The sequence below is a fragment of the Oncorhynchus keta genome, chromosome 28 (assembly GCF_023373465.1).
Source record: "Oncorhynchus keta strain PuntledgeMale-10-30-2019 chromosome 28, Oket_V2, whole genome shotgun sequence".
NCBI lineage: Eukaryota > Metazoa > Chordata > Actinopteri > Salmoniformes > Salmonidae > Oncorhynchus > Oncorhynchus keta.
This window is the reverse complement of record NC_068448.1, coordinates 24,826,608-24,849,521: the sequence shown is the minus strand read 5'-3', so window position 1 is coordinate 24,849,521 and position 22,914 is coordinate 24,826,608. Positions and strand designations below refer to the sequence as shown.

The window sequence follows — 22,914 nt, the reverse complement described above, 5'->3', positions numbered from 1 at the left end:
ACTATAAACACACAATGTGGTCAGCTCATACCAGGCAAACCAGGGTTGTCAGGGAAGTAATACTCTGTGAATTGCAGGTGGATGGCTGGTATATTGTCTGCTAGGTTCAGGGCCTTGCGGTTACAGGATATTAAGGACTGGGTCTTCTTGCTGTGGCGTCCCCCTGTAGACACCTGTGTGAGGGGATGGGGTGGCAATAATGATTCATGTGAAATTGATCTCTAAAGTGCTTTTCTCACATCGAAAATGTAACAATCGGCAGGAGTGAAGTAATGAGTTTTCTGACTGTCAGAGTGAACGGAACTCACGAGGATCTTAATTACTCAATGCAGTACTAACTATACACCAGGGTTCCGTAAGACGGACCAAATTCAGCCCGGGGGTGATTTTATTTGGGACCCCCAAGCTCAAAGTGATTTCAATTTAGGAAATCTGTTCCCAAGTATTCACATGCATAAATACAGGCATATGCGATCGTATCTCAATGTAATCAAGGTTTGAAATAATTCTGTTTTTGTCAAATACGATATCTGTTTTACTTTCTTACGGTCAAATTGCATTGTACAAATGATCTAACTATGTTCCGGCCCCCCGACCATCGTTCAAGGAAATATTGGAGCACGGCTGAATGTAATTGGGGACCCCTGCTATAGATCATCGAATGTATGAAAGGAACAACTTTCAACTCAACCCAAAAATACCCATAATCATGTCATGCTGCATTTTAAATCAGTTTTCTTCTATGGCTGGATAATACGAAACTACTGAGCTTTATTTGTGGTGGCAGGGGTTTTCTACATCACAGCTGACATGCTTTAGGGTGGTGGAGCATGACGAGGTGAAAAGGATTTCCTCTCTTAAGCGGTCCACACAGTTCATGCACGTCGATTTGCACTTGGGAGGAATACAATTTTTTTGAGCAACGCACACCTTTTGGTAACATGATACTTTGCCTGTCCATGAAATAGCAACATTCACAAGGGGGCGACAGCGGAGATGTTATTTATGTTGTCTTCCCACTTGTGGTAAAGGCTAATAAGAATGATGTTGAAAACATCCCCACTGTAAACTAATCTGAAAGAAAATCAACTGCATATTTATTAATAATAGCTACATGTAATGAAAGTTTAGGTTTGTTTTACATTACCTCTTTTTGTGCCTGCCAATAGGCTGTAGGCTACTTGCTAGCTGGCTAAAAACAGAAAGCAAGCACAGTCTCACCTGATGGATATCAAGGTCGTCCATTCGTACCACCACACAGCTAGAGCGGAGCCTCTTCAGAGGATTCCCCGGGGGAGGAGGTGCTATTGAGTTCCTCCTGGAGCTCTGATCCCTGTCAGGGGGGCTGGGCTGTCCATCTGTGTCAAGAGAGAGACAATTGGGGCCTGGTAATGGCACAGTGAGGACAAAAAGACCACATCAAACATTCCTGTTCAGTATCTATCAAAGCCTTCTCTTTCCTTATCTCACCGTGAGCCCTCTTGGCAGGGGAGTCCTTGGCCTGGTTGGGGATCTCAGAATGTGGACCAGGGATACCTGACGCCTCCACCCTCCTCTGGAACTCCTGCAGCAGTCTGCAAGCCCACTGGGCTCGGGCCTCCATTGCTCCACAGTGACGCTCCCAGTGCTGACAGCCATCAGCTGCAGGTCAAATGTTATTTTTATTTTATTTAACTAGGCAAGTCAGTTAAGAACAAATGATTATTTACAATGACGGCCTACCCCGGCCAAACCCTAACCCGGACAATTCTGGGCCAATTGTACGAAGTTCTATGGGACTCCCAATCACGGCCGGTTGTGATACAGCCTCTGTAGTGACGCCTCTAGCATTGAGATGCAGTGCCTTAGACCGCTGCGACACTCGGGAGCCCTACGTTATGTCATACAAAGGTCATTCATTAGAGTTATACAATAGGGTTCAGTGCATCTCCAGGGTTATTATTGAAAGAATCCCATCTCTCATACTAATCCAAATATTAAAAAAACATACCAGTTATACATATCAACTTCTCCAAAGATTCTGTTTTACTATTTGATCTGGGATTTTGCATGATTGCGCAAGCAAACCAATCCACTCTCCCTTAAAATGGGTTTTCTGTAATTGTGTAACAGACCAGTAGTACAGATGAAGTGAAGTGCAGAGTTCTGGAAGGGATTGTGGTGCTTTATACATTCTATAGTTGAGGAATTCCACTGAGAATAATAGCAATGGGCATGCAACCTTCTCCATCCAGGCTATTAGTTTGCATGAATGAATGTCGATGAGGCTTACTAGAAGTCTGAATGGAGGTTGAACGTTCAGTGGGACCACTATCTAGACAGCAGTGAATAAACATCAACTCTAATTATAACAAATAGGAGCACGAGTCTCTTGACAGAAAGGGGGAGGTACACCAAATCAAATCAAATCAAATCAAATTTTATTTGTCACATACACATGGTTAGCAGATGTTAAATGCGAGTGTAGCGAAATGCTTGTGCTTCTAGTTCCGACAATGCAGTGATAACCAACAAGTAATCTAACTAACAATTCCAAAACTACTGTCTTATACACAGTGTAAGGGGATAAGGAATATGTACATAAGGATATATGAATGAGTGATGGTACAGAGCAGCATACAGTAGATGGTATCGAGTACAGTATATACATATGAGATGAGTGTGTAGACAAAGTAAACAAAGTGGCATAGTTAAAGTGGCTAGTGATACATGTGTTACATAAGGATGCAGTCGATGATGTAGAGTACAGTATATACATATGCATATGAGATTAATAATGTAGGGTAAGTAACATTATATAAGGTAGCATTGTTTAAAGTGGCTAGTGATATATTTACATAATTCCCATCAATTCCCATTATTAAAATGGCTGGAGTTGGGTCAGTGTCAATGACAGTGTGTTGGCAGCAGCCACTCACTGTTAGTGGTGGCTGTTTAACAGTCTGATGGCCTTGAGATAGAAGCTGTTTTTCAGTCTCTCGGTCCCAGCTTTGATGCACCTGTACTGACCTCGCCTTCTGGATGATAGCGGGGTGAACAGGCAGTGGTTCGGGTGGTTGATGTCCTTGATGATCTTTATGGCCTTCCTGTAACAACGGGTGGTGTAGGTGTCCTGGAGGGCAGGTAGTTTGCCCCCGGTGATGCGTTGTGCAGTCCTCACTACCCTCTGGAGAGCCTTACGGTTGAGGGCGGAGCAGTTGCCGTACCAGGCGGTGATACAGCCCGCCAGGATGCTCTCAATTGTGCATCTGTAGAGGTTTGTGAGTGCTTTTGGTGACAAGCCGAATTTCTTCAGCCTCCTGAGGTTGAATAGGCGCTGCTGCGCCTTCTTCACGACGCTGTCAGTGTGAGTGGACCAATTCAGTTTGTCTGTGATGTGTATGCCGAGGAACTTAAAACTAGCTACCCTCTCCACTACTGTTCCATCGATGTGGATAGGGGGGTGTTCCCTCTGCTGTTTCCTGAAGTCCACAATCATCTCCTTAGTTTTGTTTCCTCTGGAAAATGTTGTAGCAGTGGGACGAAAAGGTTGCGGGGAAGGGGGGGGTCATTTTTGAAGTAGGACTGAGAAGCATTTTGTTACGTTACAGCTTTGTTCTAAAATGTTGTTCTCAATCTACACACAATACCCCATAATGACAAAGCAAAAACAGGTTTTTAGAAATGTTTGCAAACGTATTACAAATAAAAAACAGAGCTCAGGTACATCCTATTTCCATTGATCATCCTTGAGATGTTTCTACAACCTGATTGAAGTCCACATGTGGTAAATTCAAATGATTGGACATGATTTGGAAAGGAACACACCTGTATATATATGGTTCCACAGTGACAGTGCATGTCATAGAAAAAACCAAGCCATGAGGTCAAAGGAATTGTCTGTAGAGCTCTGTGACAGGATTGTGTCGAGGGAAAGATCTGGGGAAGGGTAACAAAAAATGTCTGCAGCATTGAAGGTCTCAATGAACAATGAACCAATGAACAACTCTGAGGTAAATCCAGCGCATATTGAACGTTGAGATTGCCGAAAGGCCAGTCTCATTGGAAATGACAAGGGGTAGCAAGGAGTGAAATGTTAGCGGAAGAGACTGGCACAAACTACTAATGTCCCCCTCTGTTGAAATATATAGATATAAAGTCCCCCTCTGTTCAGATATGGCTAGGTCAAATCAAATCAAATTGTATGTGTCACATGCTTGGTAAACAACAGGTGTAGACTAACAGTGATTGGTTCCTTACGTGTCCAGTCTGTGCTAGCGAAACAGTCCTGTAGCTTCCTCTTTATCAGACTTTCATATTGAGCGAGTCACTGGTTCTTCATATTAGAGTTTTCTTGTAAGCTGGACTTCTGGTCTAATTTGCCAAAGGGAGGGTGAGGAAGTGCCTTGTATGCATTTCTGTGTGTGGAGTAAAGTGATGTAGAGTTTATGCATTTCTGTGTGTGGAGTAAAGTGATCTAGAGTTTATGCATTTCTGTGTGTGGAGTAAAGTGTTCTAGAGTTTATGCATTTCTGTGTGTGGAGTAAAGTGATGTAGAGTTTATGCATTTCTGTGTGTGGAGTAAAGTGATCTAGAGTTTATGCATTTCTGTGTGTGGAGTAAAGTGATCTAGAGTTTATGCATTTCTGTGTGTGGAGTAAAGTGATCTAGAGTTTATGCATTTCTGTGTGTGGAGTAAAGTGATCTAGAGTTTATGCATTTCTGTGTGTGGAGTAAAGTGATCTAGAGTTTATGCATTTCTGTGTGTGGAGTAAAGTGATCTAGAGTTTATGCATTTCTGTGTGTGGAGTAAAGTGATCTAGAGTTTATGCATTTCTGTGTGTGGAGTAAAGTGATCTAGAGTTTATGCATTTCTGTGTGTAGATTAAAGTGATCTAGAGTTTATGCATTTCTGTGTGTGGAGTAAAGTGATCTAGAGTTTATGCATTTCTGTGTGTGGAGTAAAGTGATCTAGAGTTTATGCATTTCTGTGTGTGGAGTAAAGTGATCTAGAGTTTATGCATTTCTGTGTATGGAGTAAAGTGATCTAGAGTTTATGCATTTCTGTGTGTGGAGTAAAGTGATCTAGAGTTTATGCATTTCTGTGTGTGGAGTAAAGTGATCTAGAGTTTATGCATTTCTGTGTGTGGAGTAAAGTGATCTAGAGTTTATGCATTTCTGTGTGTGGAGTAAAGTGATCTAGAGTTTATGCATTTCTGTGTGTGGAGTAAAGTGATCTAGAGTTTATGCATTTCTGTGTGTGGAGTAAAGTGATGTAGAGTTTATGCATTTCTGTGTGTGGAGTAAAGTGATGTAGAGTTTATGCATTTCTGTGTGTGGAGTAAAGTGATCTAGAGTTTATGCATTTCTGTGTGTGGAGTAAAGTGATCTAGAGTTTATGCATTTCTGTGTGTGGAGTAAAGTGATCTAGAGTTTATGCATTTCTGTGTGTGGAGTAAAGTGATCTAGAGTTTATGCATTTCTGTGTGTGGAGTAAAGTGATCTAGAGTTTATGCATTTCTGTGTGTGGAGTAAAGTGATCTAGAGTTTATGCATTTCTGTGTGTGGAGTAAAGTGATCTAGAGTTTATGCATTTCTGTGTGTGGAGTAAAGTGATCTAGAGTTTATGCATTTCTGTGTGTGGAGTAAAGTGATCTAGAGTTTATGCATTTCTGTGTGTGGAGTAAAGTGATCTAGAGTTTATGCATTTCTGTGTGTGGAGTAAAGTGATCTAGAGTTTATGCATTTCTGTGTGTGGAGTAAAGTGATCTAGAGTTTATGCATTTCTGTGTGTGGAGTAAAGTGATCTAGAGTTTATGCATTTCTGTGTGTGGAGTAAAGTGATCTAGAGTTTATGCATTTCTGTGTGTGGAGTAAAGTGATCTAGAGTTTATGCATTTCTGTGTGTGGAGTAAAGTGATCTAGAGTTTATGCATTTCTGTGTGTGGAGTAAAGTGATCTAGAGTTTATGCATTTCTGTGTGTGGAGTAAAGTGATCTAGAGTTTATGCATTTCTGTGTGTGGAGTAAAGTGATTTAGAGTTTATGCATTTCTGTGTGTGGAGTAAAGTGATCTAGAGTTTATGCATTTCTGTGTGTGGAGTAAAGTGTTCTAGAGTTTATACATTTCTGTGTGTGGAGTAAAGTGATGTAGAGTTTATGCATTTCTGTGTGTGGAGTAAAGTGATCTAGAGTTTATGCATTTCTGTGTGTGGAGTAAAGTGATCTAGAATTTATGCATTTCTGTGTGTGGAGTGAAGTGATCTAGAGTTTATGCATTTCTGTGTGTGGAGTAAAGTGATCTAGAGTTTATGCATTTCTGTGTGTGGAGTAAAGTGATTTAGAGTTTATGCATTTCTGTGTGTGGAGTAAAGTGATCTCGAGTTTATGCATTTCTGTGTGTGGAGTAAAGTGATTTAGAGTTTATGCATTTCTGTGTGTGGAGTAAAGTGATCTCGAGTTTATGCATTTCTGTGTGTGGAGTAAAGTGATCTAGAGTTTATGCATTTCTGTGTGTGGAGTAAAGTGATCTAGAGTTTATGCATTTCTGTGTGTGGAGTAAAGTGATCTAGAGTTTATGCATTTCTGTGTGTGGAGTAAAGTGATCTAGAGTTTTTCCCCTCTAGTTGCACAGGTGACATGCTGGTCAAAATGAGGTAAAACGGATTTCAGTTTCCCTGCATTAAAATCACTGGACACGTGTGTGTTTTCTGAATGTGTCTGTGCTCAGTCGCACCTATAGCAAGTCAATGTCTGTGACAGCTTAGAGAATCCACTGTACTTCCAGCATCCATAGCTGGTTATGGTGTCATAAGGTGAATGCACCAATTTGTAAGTCGCTCTGGATAAGAGCATCTGCTAAATGACTTAAATGTAAATGTAAATGTCTCCAAGAGTTTGCCAAAAGGCACCTAAAGGACTCTCAGACCATGAGAAACAAGATTATCTGGTCTGATGAAACCAAGATTATACTCTTTGGCCTGAATGCCAAGAGTCACGTCTGGAGGAAACCTGGCACCATCCCTACGGTGAAGCTAGGTGGTGTCAGCATCACGCTGTGGGGATATTTTTCAAAGGCAGGACCTCAGACTGGGGTGAAGTGTCACCTTCCAATGGGAAAACTACCCTCAGCACACATCCAAGACAAGTTACCTGTGATGAATGTTGAAAACAAAAACTGTAATTTCTATATGCAGGAAATCTTATTTTAATAATGGGTATGGTAAGAATTGACTACCAAAGTGTGAGTCATAATTCCCATGACACCTTCCAGCAAAATCTGAAAAGTGGTTCCTTCATTCATTTTTTCCAAGGGATATTTTTAGATTCACTTCAAATAAGGTATATGTTTCATGTAGTCTTACACCACCTTGTCAATTTGATATCTGTGTAGATATCCATAGGACAAGGTAACTCTGATCAATATTGGCTAAATATAAACAAATATTATTTTTGTGGGGTGGATTTATTAACATACGTTTACAAACATTACCTTATCCTAGTGAGATTTACAAGAGTTTCAAAACACCTAGGCGGTTTAAGCCTGCACACTATGCAGACCTTATTTGAAGTAGATCAAGACATACCCTATGGAAGACATGAATGGTAAAATAACGAAGGAACCCCTTTCATGTTCAGCCGCAGGAATTAGGAATTCTTTCTATACCATTTGTATTTCATATACCTTTGACTATTGGATGTTCTTATAGCCACTTTAGTATTGCCAGCCTAATCTCAGGAGTTGATAGGCTTGAAGTCATAAACAGCGCTGTGATTCAAGCATTGCTAAGAGCTGCTTGCGAACGCAGTAAATTGCTGTTTGAATTAATGCTTACGAGCCTGCTGCTGCCTACCACCGCTCAGTCAGACTGCTCTATCAAAGATGTAATCGGCCAATGTAATCGGCCATAATCGGAATCCAAAAAGGCTGATTACCGATTGTTATGAAAACCGATTGTTATGCGGATTAATCAGTTGACCTCTAATTAAAACTGTTGTTTTCCCCATGGCTGCATTTTTGTGCATTGACTGCTTGTCAGAATGCATGTTTCCCTCCCTATGGCACTCGTGAATGCTCAAGAGGAATCTCTCTCTCACATAGCACACACAACAACAAGCTGACAAGATAAATAGGTTAATGTTAAGGGAATTTTTATCAATGATGACTAATTATGTATACATTTCAATCAGGACTGACTAATCAGAATACTATTATGTTACTGTATATGTACTAATCAGAATACTATTATTTTGCTGTATATGTATGAGTTTTCTTTCTTGATCCCAGTACTGAATATAATGTGTGTGAATGTGGTCAAGAGTTAGAACAATGACTGTCTGTTCCTTGGTAGAAATTAATTAACAATATCTTCAGACTGGCTAGAATGCTTATCTACACGAGAAGACCTTGGCTCGTAAATTATATTAAATTGGTAGGGAGAAGGATGTGGGAAAGCTTGAGATACAGCCTTTGTACTGGAACGGAGATGGCACGGGTTGGTGCTGAAACTAATGACATCATTTTCAGTTTATAACCTGTGGTAAACTGTATCGTATTCAGTACTCTCGTGAATAAACTCTGCTGATTAACTTTAAGACTGGGCTCTGTCCATTATTATAGAATAAGGGTCTTACAAATCCTTATGAATTGACAGAGTGTTTAATTTTAATTGGGTATTAAAACATACAGCAATTTAATTCCTGTAACAGTTAACTATTCCACTATGGGGTTGTCTGGTTTTTCCATTCCTTACTCGTTTTGTTTGCAAAGGAGAAGTAAATGTGGACTGTTCTATCATCTTCCAAGGGCGCCTCGGCAGAAATATTTAGTCATGTTTCATATGACTTTGCCGTAGCGCAGCACAATATATAAATGACTGCAGCGGAAACACTGAAGTACACTCACCGGGCCGGTGGATGGGGTAGTAGTCAAAACCCAGCTTGCGGAAGGTCAACTGCATTGCACCCTGGGAGCCTGGAGGTGGAGGCTCATCTGTGTGACATGAGAAGGCAGAGGTCAAAAGCTTTGTTCACCTCTGACTAAACTAAATTCCACCATCAAGATCCTAATTGTTTTAATTAAAGAGTATTAGGACAACCAGAAAGTATAGATTGGATCTCTACAGGCAGAAAAGGTCATACTCTCTGAGGGTGTCTCAGGGGGAGTAGGATATGCAAAAACAAATGTCCATATCGCACCACACACTTGTACAGGTTACACACTTGTACATGTGTGAAACAGGGAAAATATAAGTAACCCCTATTTGACCTTTGTTATAGGCTAATTCTGTGCACTGAAATTTTTGAGGTGTCTGGGATAGTCTGTGGGACTAACCGGGGTCTGTTGAGGAGCTGTCGTTGCATATGTGCAGGTCTAGACGAGAGATGAAGGTGTGGTAGGAGGACTCTTTGACGTCGTGTTGATCAAAGTATTGGTCCAGGGTACTGGGTACACCAACGCTGGGAGGGGGTGAAGGGTCTGTCCATAGATTGTGGATACCAGGGGATGGGGGTGCAGTCTGTAACACAAAATCATACCATTATTATCTCTAACTATCACAAAGACTATTATAATATCTAGACCAGCCATACTCAACAGGCGGACCCAGAACAGGGTCAATACCGACCATGGGTCCCAACACATTTTGGAAATTAGTCAGGCTTTTACCTTAGGCTACTGCTGTTGAGAGTAGTTAGAGTTTGAAATGTGGTAATGCATGGGCAGTTTGTCATTCACTGACAGAACTTATGGAGCTACTATAACCTGTCAGAAATGTCCAGTTGATCAACTAGCTCATGTTAGCTTTTTAGGTCAAATATAATAACCAGTCATCTAAATCTTCTAATTACCATGGCCAGATTATGTGCCCAAGGATGTCACACCATGATCTGTTTCACCTGTCTTTGTGATCGTCTCCACCCCCCTCCAGGTGTCACCCATCTTCCCCATTATCCCCTGTGTATTTATACAGGTGTCCGCTGTTTGTCTGTTGCCAGTTCGTCTTGTTTGTCAAGTCAACCAGCGTTTTTTGTATCAGCTCCTACTTTTCCACAGTCTCTCTTTTCTCATCCTCCTGGTTTTGACCCTTGCCTGTCCTGACCCTGAGCCCGCCCGCCTGACCACTCTGCCTGCCCCTGAGCCTGCCTGCCAACCTGTTCCTTCGACACGGTCGGCATCTGGGTCTTACCTTTGTACTGATTAAGAGCCTCGACCCCAAGAGGGCCCCCATTGATTTTGTTGAGTCAATCAAGTATCATAAAATGTTTGATTTACTCTAACAAATGGGGTGTGAACAGTTTGGGTTACATGCATTATGAGGAGGGGTTTGTGGGAGAGGTGAATAATGTTTTTTACGCCCCATTCTCCGGGAGAGAAGCTGCCCGGGGGCTAATCCAGCTTCGGCAGGACTCCTGCAGTGTGGCTGACTAGAGTGGATTTCCGCACATTGGCAGCGGAGAGTGCTTGGAACCAGGAAGCACTGTTCAATATGTTCCTGCACAGAGTCTCGGAGGAGGTCAAGGACGAGCTTGCTGCTCGGGATATCGATTCTCTCATCGCTTTGACCATCCAAATCGATGGGCGACTACAGGAATGACGGAGGGAAAGGAAATTCAACTTCGCTCGCTCGTCCAGGGATTCCACCTTGCCTCCGAGTCGTCCCGGAAGTCTCTGATGATCCCGTTGCCGAGAGAACCCGAGGTCTCCAGACCTTCCCCCAGAGTCGCCGGAGACGGCTGAGTCACCGCTTCCCAAGCCTATGCAACTAGGTAGAGCTGCAGAACGGCAATACAGGATCAACATTAGGAATTGTCTGTGTTGCAAGACTCTTGGTCATTTTGTGTCCTCTTGTCCTTTAAAGAGATCAGGCTCACTGGTAGGAATGAGTACTTTGGTGGGTCATATGGAGAACTTTCCCACTTCCCTTGCTCGCACCCCTGTTCATGGCATTCTGCTGTGGGGAAGCCAGTCTAAAACTCTCCGGGTCCTCATTGACTCTGGGGCCGATGACAGTTTTTTGGATGCTACCCTGGCTTCCGAGCAGCCTCTCTCCACTCCCATGGAAGTTAGAGCGCTGGATAGGCGCTCTATAGGCCAGGTCACTCATATTACCACTCCCATCAACCTACGGGTGTCAGGGAATCACAGCAAGATTATTCAATTCCTGCTCATCAAGTCTCCTCAGATTCCCGTGGTATTGGGATTCTCCTGGCTCCAGCGACACAATCCCCTCATCTACTGGTGCCATCATGGGCTGGAGTCCGTTTTACCACGCCCAGTGTCTGAGGTCAGCGCAACCTGCCCCGGGACGTCTTCCTGGGGGCTCGGAAGGTGCCCCGGACCTCTCCACCATTCCCATGGAGTACGAGGACCTTCGGGAGGTGTTCAACAAGGCCCGGGCCACTTCGAATCCGCTGCACCGACTATATAACTGCGGGATTGACCTTCTACCTAGCACCACTCCGCCCGGGGGACGACTGTACTCGCTGTCGGGACCGGAGACTAAGGCTATGGACACCTACATTGGGGACTCCCAAGCTGCAGGATTTATATGTCCTTCGTCGTCTCTGTGCCCGTGCATCGACTACCAGGGACTCAATGACATAGCGGTGAAGAACCGCTACCCGCTACCACTCATCTCCTCGGCCTCGAGCTGCTCCAGGGGGCCACCGTGTTTTCCAATCTGGATCTACGGAACGCCTACCACCTGGTGCGGATACGGGAGGGGGATGAGTAGAAGACCGCCTTCAACATTTACATTTAAGTCATTTAGCAGACGCTCTTATCCAGAGCGACTTACAAATTGGTGCATTCACCTTATGACATCCAGTGGAACAGTCACTTTACAATAGTGCATCTAAATCTTAAAGGGGGGTGAGAAGGATTACTTATCCTATCCTAGGTATTCCTTAAAGAGGTGGGGTTTCAGGTGTCTCCGGAAGGTGGTGATTGACTCCGCTGTCCTGGCGTCGTGAGGGAGTTTGTTCCACCATTGGGGGGCCAGAGCAGCGAACACAGCCAGTGGCCACTATGAGTATTTGGTCATGCCATTTGGCCTCACCAACGCCCCTGCTGTGTTCCAGGCTCTGGTGAATGATGTTCTCCGCGACATGTTGAACCAGTTCGTCTTCATCTACATTGATGACACCCTCATCTTCTCTCGCTCCCCCCAAGAACGTGTGCTCCATGTCCGACAGGTTCTTCAACGCCTGCCTCCTGGACAACCAGCTGTTTATCAAGGCAGAGAAGTGAGTGTTCCATCGCTCCGCCATCCCCTTTCTGGGGTACATCATCTCTGCTGGGAGTGTCCAGATGGATCCTGGTAAGGTGAGAGTGGTGGTGGATTCCAGACAATCATGGATTACGAAGGGATCACCAGCCAAGTCACAGACACGGTGTCTTGCTCCTGGACAAGCTAAACACCTTCTGCACTCGCTTTGAGGATAACACAGTGCCACCGACGTGGCCAGCTTCCAAGGACTGTGGGCTCTCGTTCTCCATGGCCGACATGAGTAAGACATTTATTTAAGCGTGTTAACCCTCGCAAGGCTGCTGGCCCAGACGGCATCCATAGACGCTCCCTCAGAGCATGCGCAGACCAGTTTACAGAAGTATTAATTTTCTCCCTATCCCAGTCTGATGCCCCCACTTGCTTCAAGATGTTCTTCATTGTTCCTGTACGCAAGAAAGCAAAGGTAACTGAACTAAATGACTATCACCGCGTAGCACTCACTTCTAAGTGCTTTAAGAGGCTAGTTAAGGATCATATCACTTCCACCTTACCTGACACCCTAGACCAGGTGTGGGCAACTCCAGTCCTCAAGTGCCTGATTGGTGTCACACTTTTTCTCCATCCCTAGCAAACACAGCTGATTAATCAAATTTCATTCTAAATAGAAGATCATGATTAGGTGATTATTGGAGTCAGGTGTGTTTGCTGAGGTTGGTGCAAAATTGTGACACCAATCAGGCCCTCGAGGACTGGAATTGCCCACTCCTGCCCTAGACCCACTTCAATTTGCATACAGCCCCAGATGATGCAATCACCACCAATTACACTGCCATATCCCATCTGGACAAGAGGAATACCTATGTAAGTATGATGTTCACTCATTACTGCTCAGCCTTCAACACCACAGTATCCTCCACATCATTAAGCTCGGGGACCTGGGTCTGAACCCCGCCCTGTCGGGCTGCCCCCAGGTGGTGAAGGTAGAAAACAAGACCTCCACTATGCTGATCCTCAACACAGGGTCCCCACAAGGGTGTGTGCTCAGCCCACTCCTGTACTCCCTGTTCACTCATGACTGCGTGGCCACGCATGCCTACTGCTCAATCATCAAGATTGCAGATGATACAACAGTAGTATGCCTGATTACCAACAGTGATGAGACAGCCTACAGGGAGTAGTGTTGGCAGGGAAATAACCTCTCCCTCAACGTCAACAAAACAAAGGAGCTGATTGTGGACTTCAGGAGACAGCAGAGAGAGCACGCCCCATCCACATCGATGGGACCGCAGTGGAGAAGGTGAAAAGCTTCCAGGTCCTCGGCCCCGAAGACCCTGAATCTTTTACAGATGCACAATTGAGAACATCCTGTCGGGCTGTATCACCGCCTGATACGGCAACTGCACCGCCCGCAACCGCAGGGCTCTCCAGTGGGTGGTGCGGTCTGCCCAACATATCACCGGAGGCACACTGCCTGACCTCCAGGACACCTACAGCACCTGATGTCACAGGAAGACCAAAAAGGATATCAACCACCCGAGCCACGGCCTGTTCACCCCGCTATCATCAGTACAGGTGCATCAAAGCTGGGACCGGGAGACTGAAAAACAGGTTCTGTCTCAAGGACATCAGACTGTTAAATAGCCATCACTAGCTGGCTACCACACGGTTACTCAACCCTGCACCTTAGAGGCTGCTGCCCTATGTAAACTCAGCAAAAAAAGAAACGTCCATTCACTACCAACTACGTTTATTTTCAGCAAACTAAACGTGTAAATATTTGTATGAACATGAACTCAACAACTCAGACATAAACTGAACAAGTTCCACAGACATGTGACTAACAGAAATGGAATAATGTGTCCCTGAACAAAGGGTAGGTCAAAATCAAATTAAACAGTCAGTATCTGGTGTAGCCACGAGCTGCATTAAATACTGCAGTGCATCTCCTTATGGACTGCACCAGATTTTCCAGTTCTTGCTGTGAGATGTTACCCCACTCTTCCACCAAGGCACCTGCAAGACATTTCTGGGGGAATGGCCATAGCCCTCACCCTCCGATCCAACAAGGTCCCAGACGTGCTCAGTGGGATTGAGATCAGGGTTCTTAGTTGGCCATGACAGAACACTGACATTCCTGTCTTGTAAGAAATCACGCACAGAACGAGCAGTATGGCTGGTGGCATTGTCATGCTGGAGGATCATGTCAGGATGAGCCCGCAGGAAGGGTGCCACATGAGGGAGGAGGATGTCTTCCCTGTAACGCACCGCGTTGAGATTGCCTGCAATGACAACAAGCTCAGTCCGATGATGCTGTGACACACCGCCCCAGACCATGACGGACCCTCCACCTCTAAATCGATCCCACTCCAGAGTACAGGCCTCGGTGTAACGCTCATTCCTTCGACGATAAACGCAAATCCAACAATCAACCCTGGTGAGACAAAACCGCGACTTGTCAGTGAAGAGCACTTTTTTTCCAGTCCTGTCTGGTCCGGCGACGGTGTGTTTGTGTCCATAGGCGTCATTGTTGCCGGCGATGTCTGGTGAGGACATGCCTACAAGTCCTCAGTCCAGCCTCTCTCAGCCTATTGCGGACAGTCTGAGCACCGATGAAGGGATTGTGCTTTCCTGGTGTAACTCGGGCAGTTGTTGTTGCCATCCTGTACCTGTCCCGCAGGTGTGATGTTCGGATGTGCCGATCCTGTACAGGTGTTGTTACACATGGCCTGCCAATGTGAGGACGATCAGCTGTCCATCCTGTCTCCCTGTAGTGCTGTCTTAGGCGTCTCACAGTACGGACATAGAAATGTATTGCCCTGGCCACATCTGCAGTCCTCATGCCTCCTTGCAGCATGCCTAAGGCACGTTCACGCAAATGAGCAGGGACCCTGGGCATCTTTCTTTTGGTGTTTTTCAGAGTCAGTAGAAAGGCCTCTTTAGTGTCCTAGGCTTTCATAACCGTGACTTTAATTGCCTACCGTCTGTAAACTGTTAGTGTCTTAACGACCGTTCCACAGGTGCATGTTCATTAATTGTTTATGGTTCATTGAACAAGCATGGGAAACAGTGTTAAAACCTTTTACAATGAAGATCTGTGAAGTCATTTGGATTTTTACAAATTATCTTTGAAAGACAGGGTCCTTTTTTTGCTGAGTTTACATAGATATGGAATCACTGATTACTTTAATAAGATAACATTGGTCACTGTAATAATGTTTAAATACAATTTGACTCATTTAATCTGTATTCTATTTTTTCCAGTCAATGTCACTCCGACATTGCTTGTCCTAATATTGGTATATTTGTTAACTCCATTCTTTTACTTTTAAATTGTGTGTATTGTTGTGAATTGCTAGATACTACTGCACTGTTGGAGTTAGTAACACAAGCATTTCGCAACACCCGAAATAGCATCTGCTAAATATGTGTCTGCGACTAATAAAACTTGATTTGATTTCTAATGTAAATCTTTGGCAACACCCAAGGGGGCTTTAACTGCCTAGCTCTCCCTGTAGATTCTACAGTGACGTAGTGTCCCCATGAGTGACAGAACACTGAACCAATCACGGTGCAGCTACAGAAGACTATCGACACTTACACTCAGTATTTTCCGCTGGCTGCCCCTCCACCACAGAAAACACTGAGCTCGTCTGAAACACCTGCATTTTGGAGCTGCCTTATTCAAGAAAGATACCACGTTCGTATGCAGCTTTATTAACTCAACGATGATTTTGTATTTTTTACATTGTTTGCAAACTGATATGTGACACGAATGAATGCCAAAATAACATCCAAAACAGGCACACAGAGAATAAATACATGTTTTATTTGTTTTAGCTAAATATGCAGGGCTCAAAACAGATTTGGCTCAGGCTCTGCCCCACCTACCCTGAATGACGGGTCGCCACTGAATATAGCTACATTTGAAATAGAACTGTAGCACAAAATAAGTGCAGGCTGCAGACTACATATAAAAGGAAGGCGGGAGGACGGTACCTGTAGAGACTCTGCAGCCATATTCTTCCTCTGCTGGGCAGACTTCTCCATGGCCTCACTCAGGGACTTGGCGTAGTGGATGACAGCTTTGAGCTGAGAGTCCGTCAGCACCCACAGCAGGTCGTCCAAAATGAAGAGCAGCTTCGAGGCCAGAACATTACAGTCCTTCACCTGGGATATGATTAAAGACAGAGGAGAAACCTAGTTAGTCATCATGTTACAGAGGAAGCAATTTTACATTCATACAATGACTATGTGTTTATTTACTCTGAAGCACCTTGAGAACAGTTGCATTTGAAAAATAAAATGTAACGTGGTTAAACTGTTGGGGAAACGTCACATCAAGTAAACCCCACCCTCCCTGGCCTACCCATGGCCCAGTCTTACCCTGCGCTTCAGGGCGATGCGGATGCGTCCCTGGTTGGTAATGAGGCGTAGTGGGATACTGCCCAGGTCCTGGTCTTCACTCTCTATGGCATCAGCCTCTATACGCAGACTCTGCCAGTTGATCTCCTTAAACGTCAAAACCTGGGGAGTTGCACAAAACATACACAGACAGACAAAGACACAGACACACGTATATACATATTAGGGATGGGATGGGACGAGCTACAAGTACACTGGCCTAAAAGTCTCTTTACGAGAAAAACAGGGAGACCATGTAAACGAGGTCATTTCTAAGGATAACGCAGACGCATTTTCTGATCTCAAATAGAGGGGCTGGAAATCATTACCAATAAAAGGCTGAACAATTTGCCTAATTAAGTGATATTTGTTGCTGGCCTGAAAAACTAATACAGTGACTCTGTAGGCTGGACATACTGTACTAACTGTAGCATGAAACCTGGACATACTGTACTAACTGTAGCATGAAACCTGGCCATACTGTACTAACTGTAGCATAAAACCTGGACATACTGTACTAACTGTACCATGAAACCTGGACATACTGTACCATGAAACCTGGACATACTGTATCATGAAACCTGGACATACTGTACTAACTGTACCATGAAACCTGGACATACTGTACTAACTGTACCATGAAACCTGGACATACTGTACCATGAAACCTGGACATACTGTACTAACTGTACCATGAAACCTGGACATACTGTACTAACTGTACCATGAAACCTGGACATACTGTACCATGAAACCTGGACATACTGGACTAACTGTACCATGAAACCTGGACATACTGTACTAACTGTATCATGAAACCTGGACATACTGTATCATGAAACCTGGACATACTGTACCATTAAACCTGGACATACTGTACTAACTGTCTCATGAAACCTGGACATACTGTATCATGAAACCTGGACATACTGTATCATGAAACCTGGACATACTGTACTAACTGTAGCATGAAACCTGGACATACTGTATCATGAAACCTAGACATACTGTACTAACTGTACCATGAAACCTGGACATACTGTACTAACTGTACCATGAAACCTGGACATACTGTACTAACTGTATCATGAAACCTGGACATACTGTACTAACTGTACCATGAAACCTGGACATACTGTACTAACTGTACCATGAAACCTGGACATACTGTACTAACTGTATCATGAAACCTGGACATACTGTACCATGAAACCTGGACATACTGTACTAACTGTACCATGAAACCTGGACATACTGTTCCATGAAACCTGGACATACTGTACCATGAAACCTGGACATACTGTACTAACTGTAGCATGAAACCTGGACATACTGTACCATGAAACCTGGACATACTGTATCATGAAACCTGGACATACTGTACTAACTGTACCATGAAACCTGGACATACTGTACTAACTGTACCATGAAACCTGGACATACTGTACCATGAAACCTGGACATACTGTACTAACTGTACCATGAAACCTGGACATACTGTACTAACTGTACCATGAAACCTGGACATACTGTACCATGAAACCTAGACATACTGTACTAACTGTACCATGAAACCTGGACATACTGTACTAACTGTACCATGAAACCTGGACATACTGTACTAACTGTATCATGAAACCTGGACATACTGTACCATGAAACCTGGACATACTGTACTAACTGTACCATGAAACCTGGACATACTGTTCCATGAAACCTGGACATACTGTACCATGAAACCTGGACATACTGTACTAACTGTAGCATGAAACCTGGACATACTGTACCATGAAACCTGGACATACTGTATCATGAAACCTGGACATACTGTACTAACTGTACCATGAAACCTGGACATACTGTACTAACTGTACCATGAAACCTGGACATACTGTATCATGAAACCTGGACATACTGTACTAACTGTACCATGAAACCTGGACATACTGTACTAACTGTACCATGAAACCTGGACATACTGTACCATGAAACCTGGACATACTGTACTAACTGTACCATGAAACCTGGACATACTGAACTAACTGTACCATGAAACCTGGACATACTGTACTAACTGTACCATGAAACATGGACATACTGTACTAATTGTACCATGAAACCTGGACATACTGTACCATGAAACCTGGACATACTGTACTAACTGTACCATGAAACCTGGACATACTGTACCATGAAACCTGGACATACTGTACTATGAAACCTGGACATACTGTACTAACTGTATCATGAAACCTGGACATACTGTATCATGAAACCTGGACATACTGTACTAACTGTACCATGAAACCTGGACATACTGTACTAACTGTACCATGAAACCTGGACATACTGGACTAACTGTACCATGAAACCTGGACATACTGTACTAACTGTATCATGAAACCTGGACATACTGTACTTACTGTATCATGAAACCTGGACATAATGTATCATGAAACCTGGACATACTGTACCATTAAACCTGGACATACTGTACTAACTGTCTCATGAAACCTGGACATACTGTATCATGAAACCTGGACATACTGTATGATGAAACCTGGACATACTGTACTAACTGTAGCATGAAACCTGGACATACTATATCATGAAACCTAGACATACTGTACTAACTGTACCATGAAACCTGGACATACTGTACTAACTGTACCATGAAACCTGGACATACTGTACTGACTGTATCATGAAACCTGGACATACTGTACCATGAAACCTGGACATACTGTACTAACTGTACCATGAAACCTGGACATACTGTTCCATGAAACCTGGACATACTGTACCATGAAACCTGGACATACTGTACTAACTGTAGCATGAAACCTGGACATACTGTACTAACTGTACCCTGAAACCTGGACATACTGTACCATGAAACCTGGACATACTGTATCATGAAACCTGGACATACTGTACTAACTGTACCATGAAACCTGGACATACTGTACTAACTGTACCATGAAACCTGGACATACTGTACCATGAAACATGGACATACTGTACCATGAAACCTGGACATACTGTACTTACTGTAGCATGAAACCTGGACATACTGTACTAACTGTACCATGAAACCTGTACTAACTGTACCATGAAACCTGGACATACTGTATCATGAAACCTGGACATACTGTACTAACTGTACCATGAAACCTGGACATACTGTACCATGAAACCTGGACATACTGTACTTACTGTAGCATGAAACCTGGACATACTGTACTAACTGTACCATGAAACCTGGACATAGTGTACTAACTGTATCATGAAACCTGGACATACTGTACCATGAAACCTGTACTAACTGTTTGATGAAACCTGGACATACTGTACTAACTGTACCATGAAACCTGGACATACTGTACCATGAAACCTGTACATGACACATGTACCTGCCCGCTTGACCCTATCCCCTCCTCTCTTCTCCAGACCATTTCCGGAGACCTTCTCCCTTACCTCACCTCGCTCATCAACTCATCCCTGACCGCTGGCTACGTCCCTTCCGTCTTCAAGAGAGCGAGAGTTGCACCCCTTCTGAAAAAACCTACACTCGATCCCTCCGATGTCAACAACTACAGACCAGTATCCCTTCTTTCTTTTCTCTCCAAAACTCTTGAACGTGCCGTCCTTGGCCAGCTCTCCCGCTATCTCTCTCAGAATGACCTTCTTGATCCAAATCAGTCAGGTTTCAAGACTAGTCATTCAACTGAGACTGCTCTTCTCTGTATCACGGAGGCACTCCGCACTGCTAAAGCTAACTCTCTCTCCTCTGCTCTCATCCTTCTAGACCTATCGGCTGCCTTCGATACTGTGAACCATCAGATCCTCCTCTCCACCCTCTCCGAGTTGGGCATCTCCGGCGCGGCCCACGCTTGGATTGCGTCCTACCTGACAGGTCGCTCCTACCAGGTGGCGTGGCGAGAATCTGTCTCCTCACCACACGCTCTCACCACTGGTGTCCCCCAGGGCTCTGTTCTAGGCCCTCTCCTATTCTCGCTATACACCAAGTCACTTGGCTCTGTCATAACCTCACATGGTCTCTCCTATCATTGCTATGCAGACGACACACAATTAATCTTCTCCTTTCCCCCTTCTGATGACCAGGTGGCGAATCGCATTTCTGCATGTCTTGCAGACATATCAGTGTGGATGACGGATCACCACCTCAAGCTGAACCTCGGCAAGACGGAGCTGCTCTTCCTCCCGGGGAAGGAATGCCCGTTCCATGATCTCGCCATCACGGTTGACAACTCCATTGTGTCCTCCTCCCAGAGCGCTAAGAACCTTGGCGTCATCCTGGACAACACCCTGTCGTTCTCAACTAACATCAAGGCGGTGGCCCGTTCCTGTAGGTTCATGCTCTACAACATCCGCAGAGTACGACCCTGCCTCACACAGGAAGCGGCGCAGGTCCTAATCCAGGCACTTGTCATCTCCCGTCTGGATTACTGCAACTCGCTGTTGGCTGGGCTCCCTGCCTGTGCCATTAAACCCCTACAACTCATCCAGAACGCCGCAGCCCGTCTGGTGTTCAACCTTCCCAAGTTCTCTCACGTCACCCCGCTCCTCCGCTCTCTCCACTGGCTTCCAGTTGAAGCTCGCATCCGCTACAAGACCATGGTGCTTGCCTACGGAGCTGTGAGGGGAACGGCACCTCAGTACCTCCAGGCTCTGATCAGGCCCTACACCCAAACAAGGGCACTGCGTTCATCCACCTCTGGCCTGCTCGCCTCCCTACCACTGAGGAAGTACAGTTCCCGCTCAGCCCAGTCAAAACTGTTCGCGCTGCTCTGGCCCCCAATGGTGGAACAAACTCCCTCACGACGCCAGGACAGCGGAGTCAATCACCACCTTCCGGAGACACCTGAAACCCCACCTCTTTAAGGAATACCTAGGATAGGATAAAGTAATCCTTCTCACTCCCCCCCCCCTTAAAAGATTTAGATGCACTATTGTAAAGTGGCTGTTCCACTGGATGTCATAAGGTGAATGCACCAATTTGTAAGTCGCTCTGGATAAGAGCGTCTGCTAAATGACTTAAATGTAAATGTAAATGAAACCTGTACTAACTGTTCCATGAAACCTGGACATACTGTACTAACTGTACCATGAAACCTGGACGTACTGTACCATGAAACCTGGACATACTGTACTAACTGTAGCATGAAACCTGGACATACTGTACTAACTGTACCATGAAACCTGGACATACTGTACCATGAAACCTGGACATACTGTACTAACTGTACCATGAAACCTGGACATACTGTACCATGAAACCTGGACATACTGTACCATGAAACCTGGACATACTGTACTAACTGTACCATGAAACCTGGACATACTGTACTAACTGTATCATGAAACCTGGACATACTGTACTTACTGTATCATGAAACCTGGACATACTGTATCATGAAACCTGGACATACTGTACCATGAAACCTGGACATACTGTACCATGAAACCTGGACATACTGTACTAACTGTCTCATGAAACCTGGACATACTGTATCATGAAACCTGGACATACTGTATCATGAAACCTGGACATACTGTATCATGAAACCTAGACATACTGTACTAACTGTACCATGAAACCTGGACATACTGTACTAACTGTACCATGAAACCTGGACATACTGTACTAACTGTATCATGAAACCTGGACATACTGTACCATGAAACCTGGACATACTGTACTAACTGTACCATGAAACCTGGACATACTGTTCCATGAAAGCTGGACATACTGTACCATGAAACCTGGACATACTGTACTAACTGTAGCATGAAACCTGGACATACTGTACTAACTGTACCCTGAAACCTGGACATACTGTACCATGAAACCTGGACATACTGTACTTACTGTAGCATGAAACCTGGACATACTGTACTAACTGTACCATGAAACCTGGACATAGTGTACTAACTGTATCATGAAACTTGGACATACTGCACCATGAAACCTGTACTAACTGTTCGATGAAACCTGGACATACTGTACTAACTGTATCATGAAACCTGGACATACTGTACTAACTGTACCATGAAACCTGGACATACTGTACCATGAAACCTGTACTAACTGTTGCATGAAACATGGACATACTGTACTAACTGTATCATGAAACCTGGACTAACTGTACCATGAAACCATGAAACCTGGACATACTGTACTAACTGTACCATGAAACCTGGACATACTGTACTAACTGTACCATGAAACCTGGACATACTGTACCATGAAACCTGGACATACTGTACCATGAAACCTGGAT

General features: G+C 44.3%; 1 protein-coding gene across 1 annotated transcript in view; it reads right to left on the bottom strand.

Annotated features, from left to right (window-relative positions):
• The window catches only part of LOC118360890 (UHRF1-binding protein 1-like), a 71,042-nt gene that overhangs the window by 15,610 nt on the left and 32,518 nt on the right, over positions 1-22,914 (bottom strand). Inside the window, exons 6-12 of the mRNA XM_035740427.2 lie at positions 16,592-16,732; positions 16,205-16,375; positions 9,313-9,496; positions 8,884-8,970; positions 1,471-1,641; positions 1,222-1,358; positions 32-173 (exon numbers count right to left, since the gene is read on the bottom strand). Coding sequence (XP_035596320.1) covers positions 32-173; positions 1,222-1,358; positions 1,471-1,641; positions 8,884-8,970; positions 9,313-9,496; positions 16,205-16,375; positions 16,592-16,732 — 1,033 coding nt within the window. The remainder of the gene's footprint in view (positions 1-31; positions 174-1,221; positions 1,359-1,470; positions 1,642-8,883; positions 8,971-9,312; positions 9,497-16,204; positions 16,376-16,591; positions 16,733-22,914) is intronic.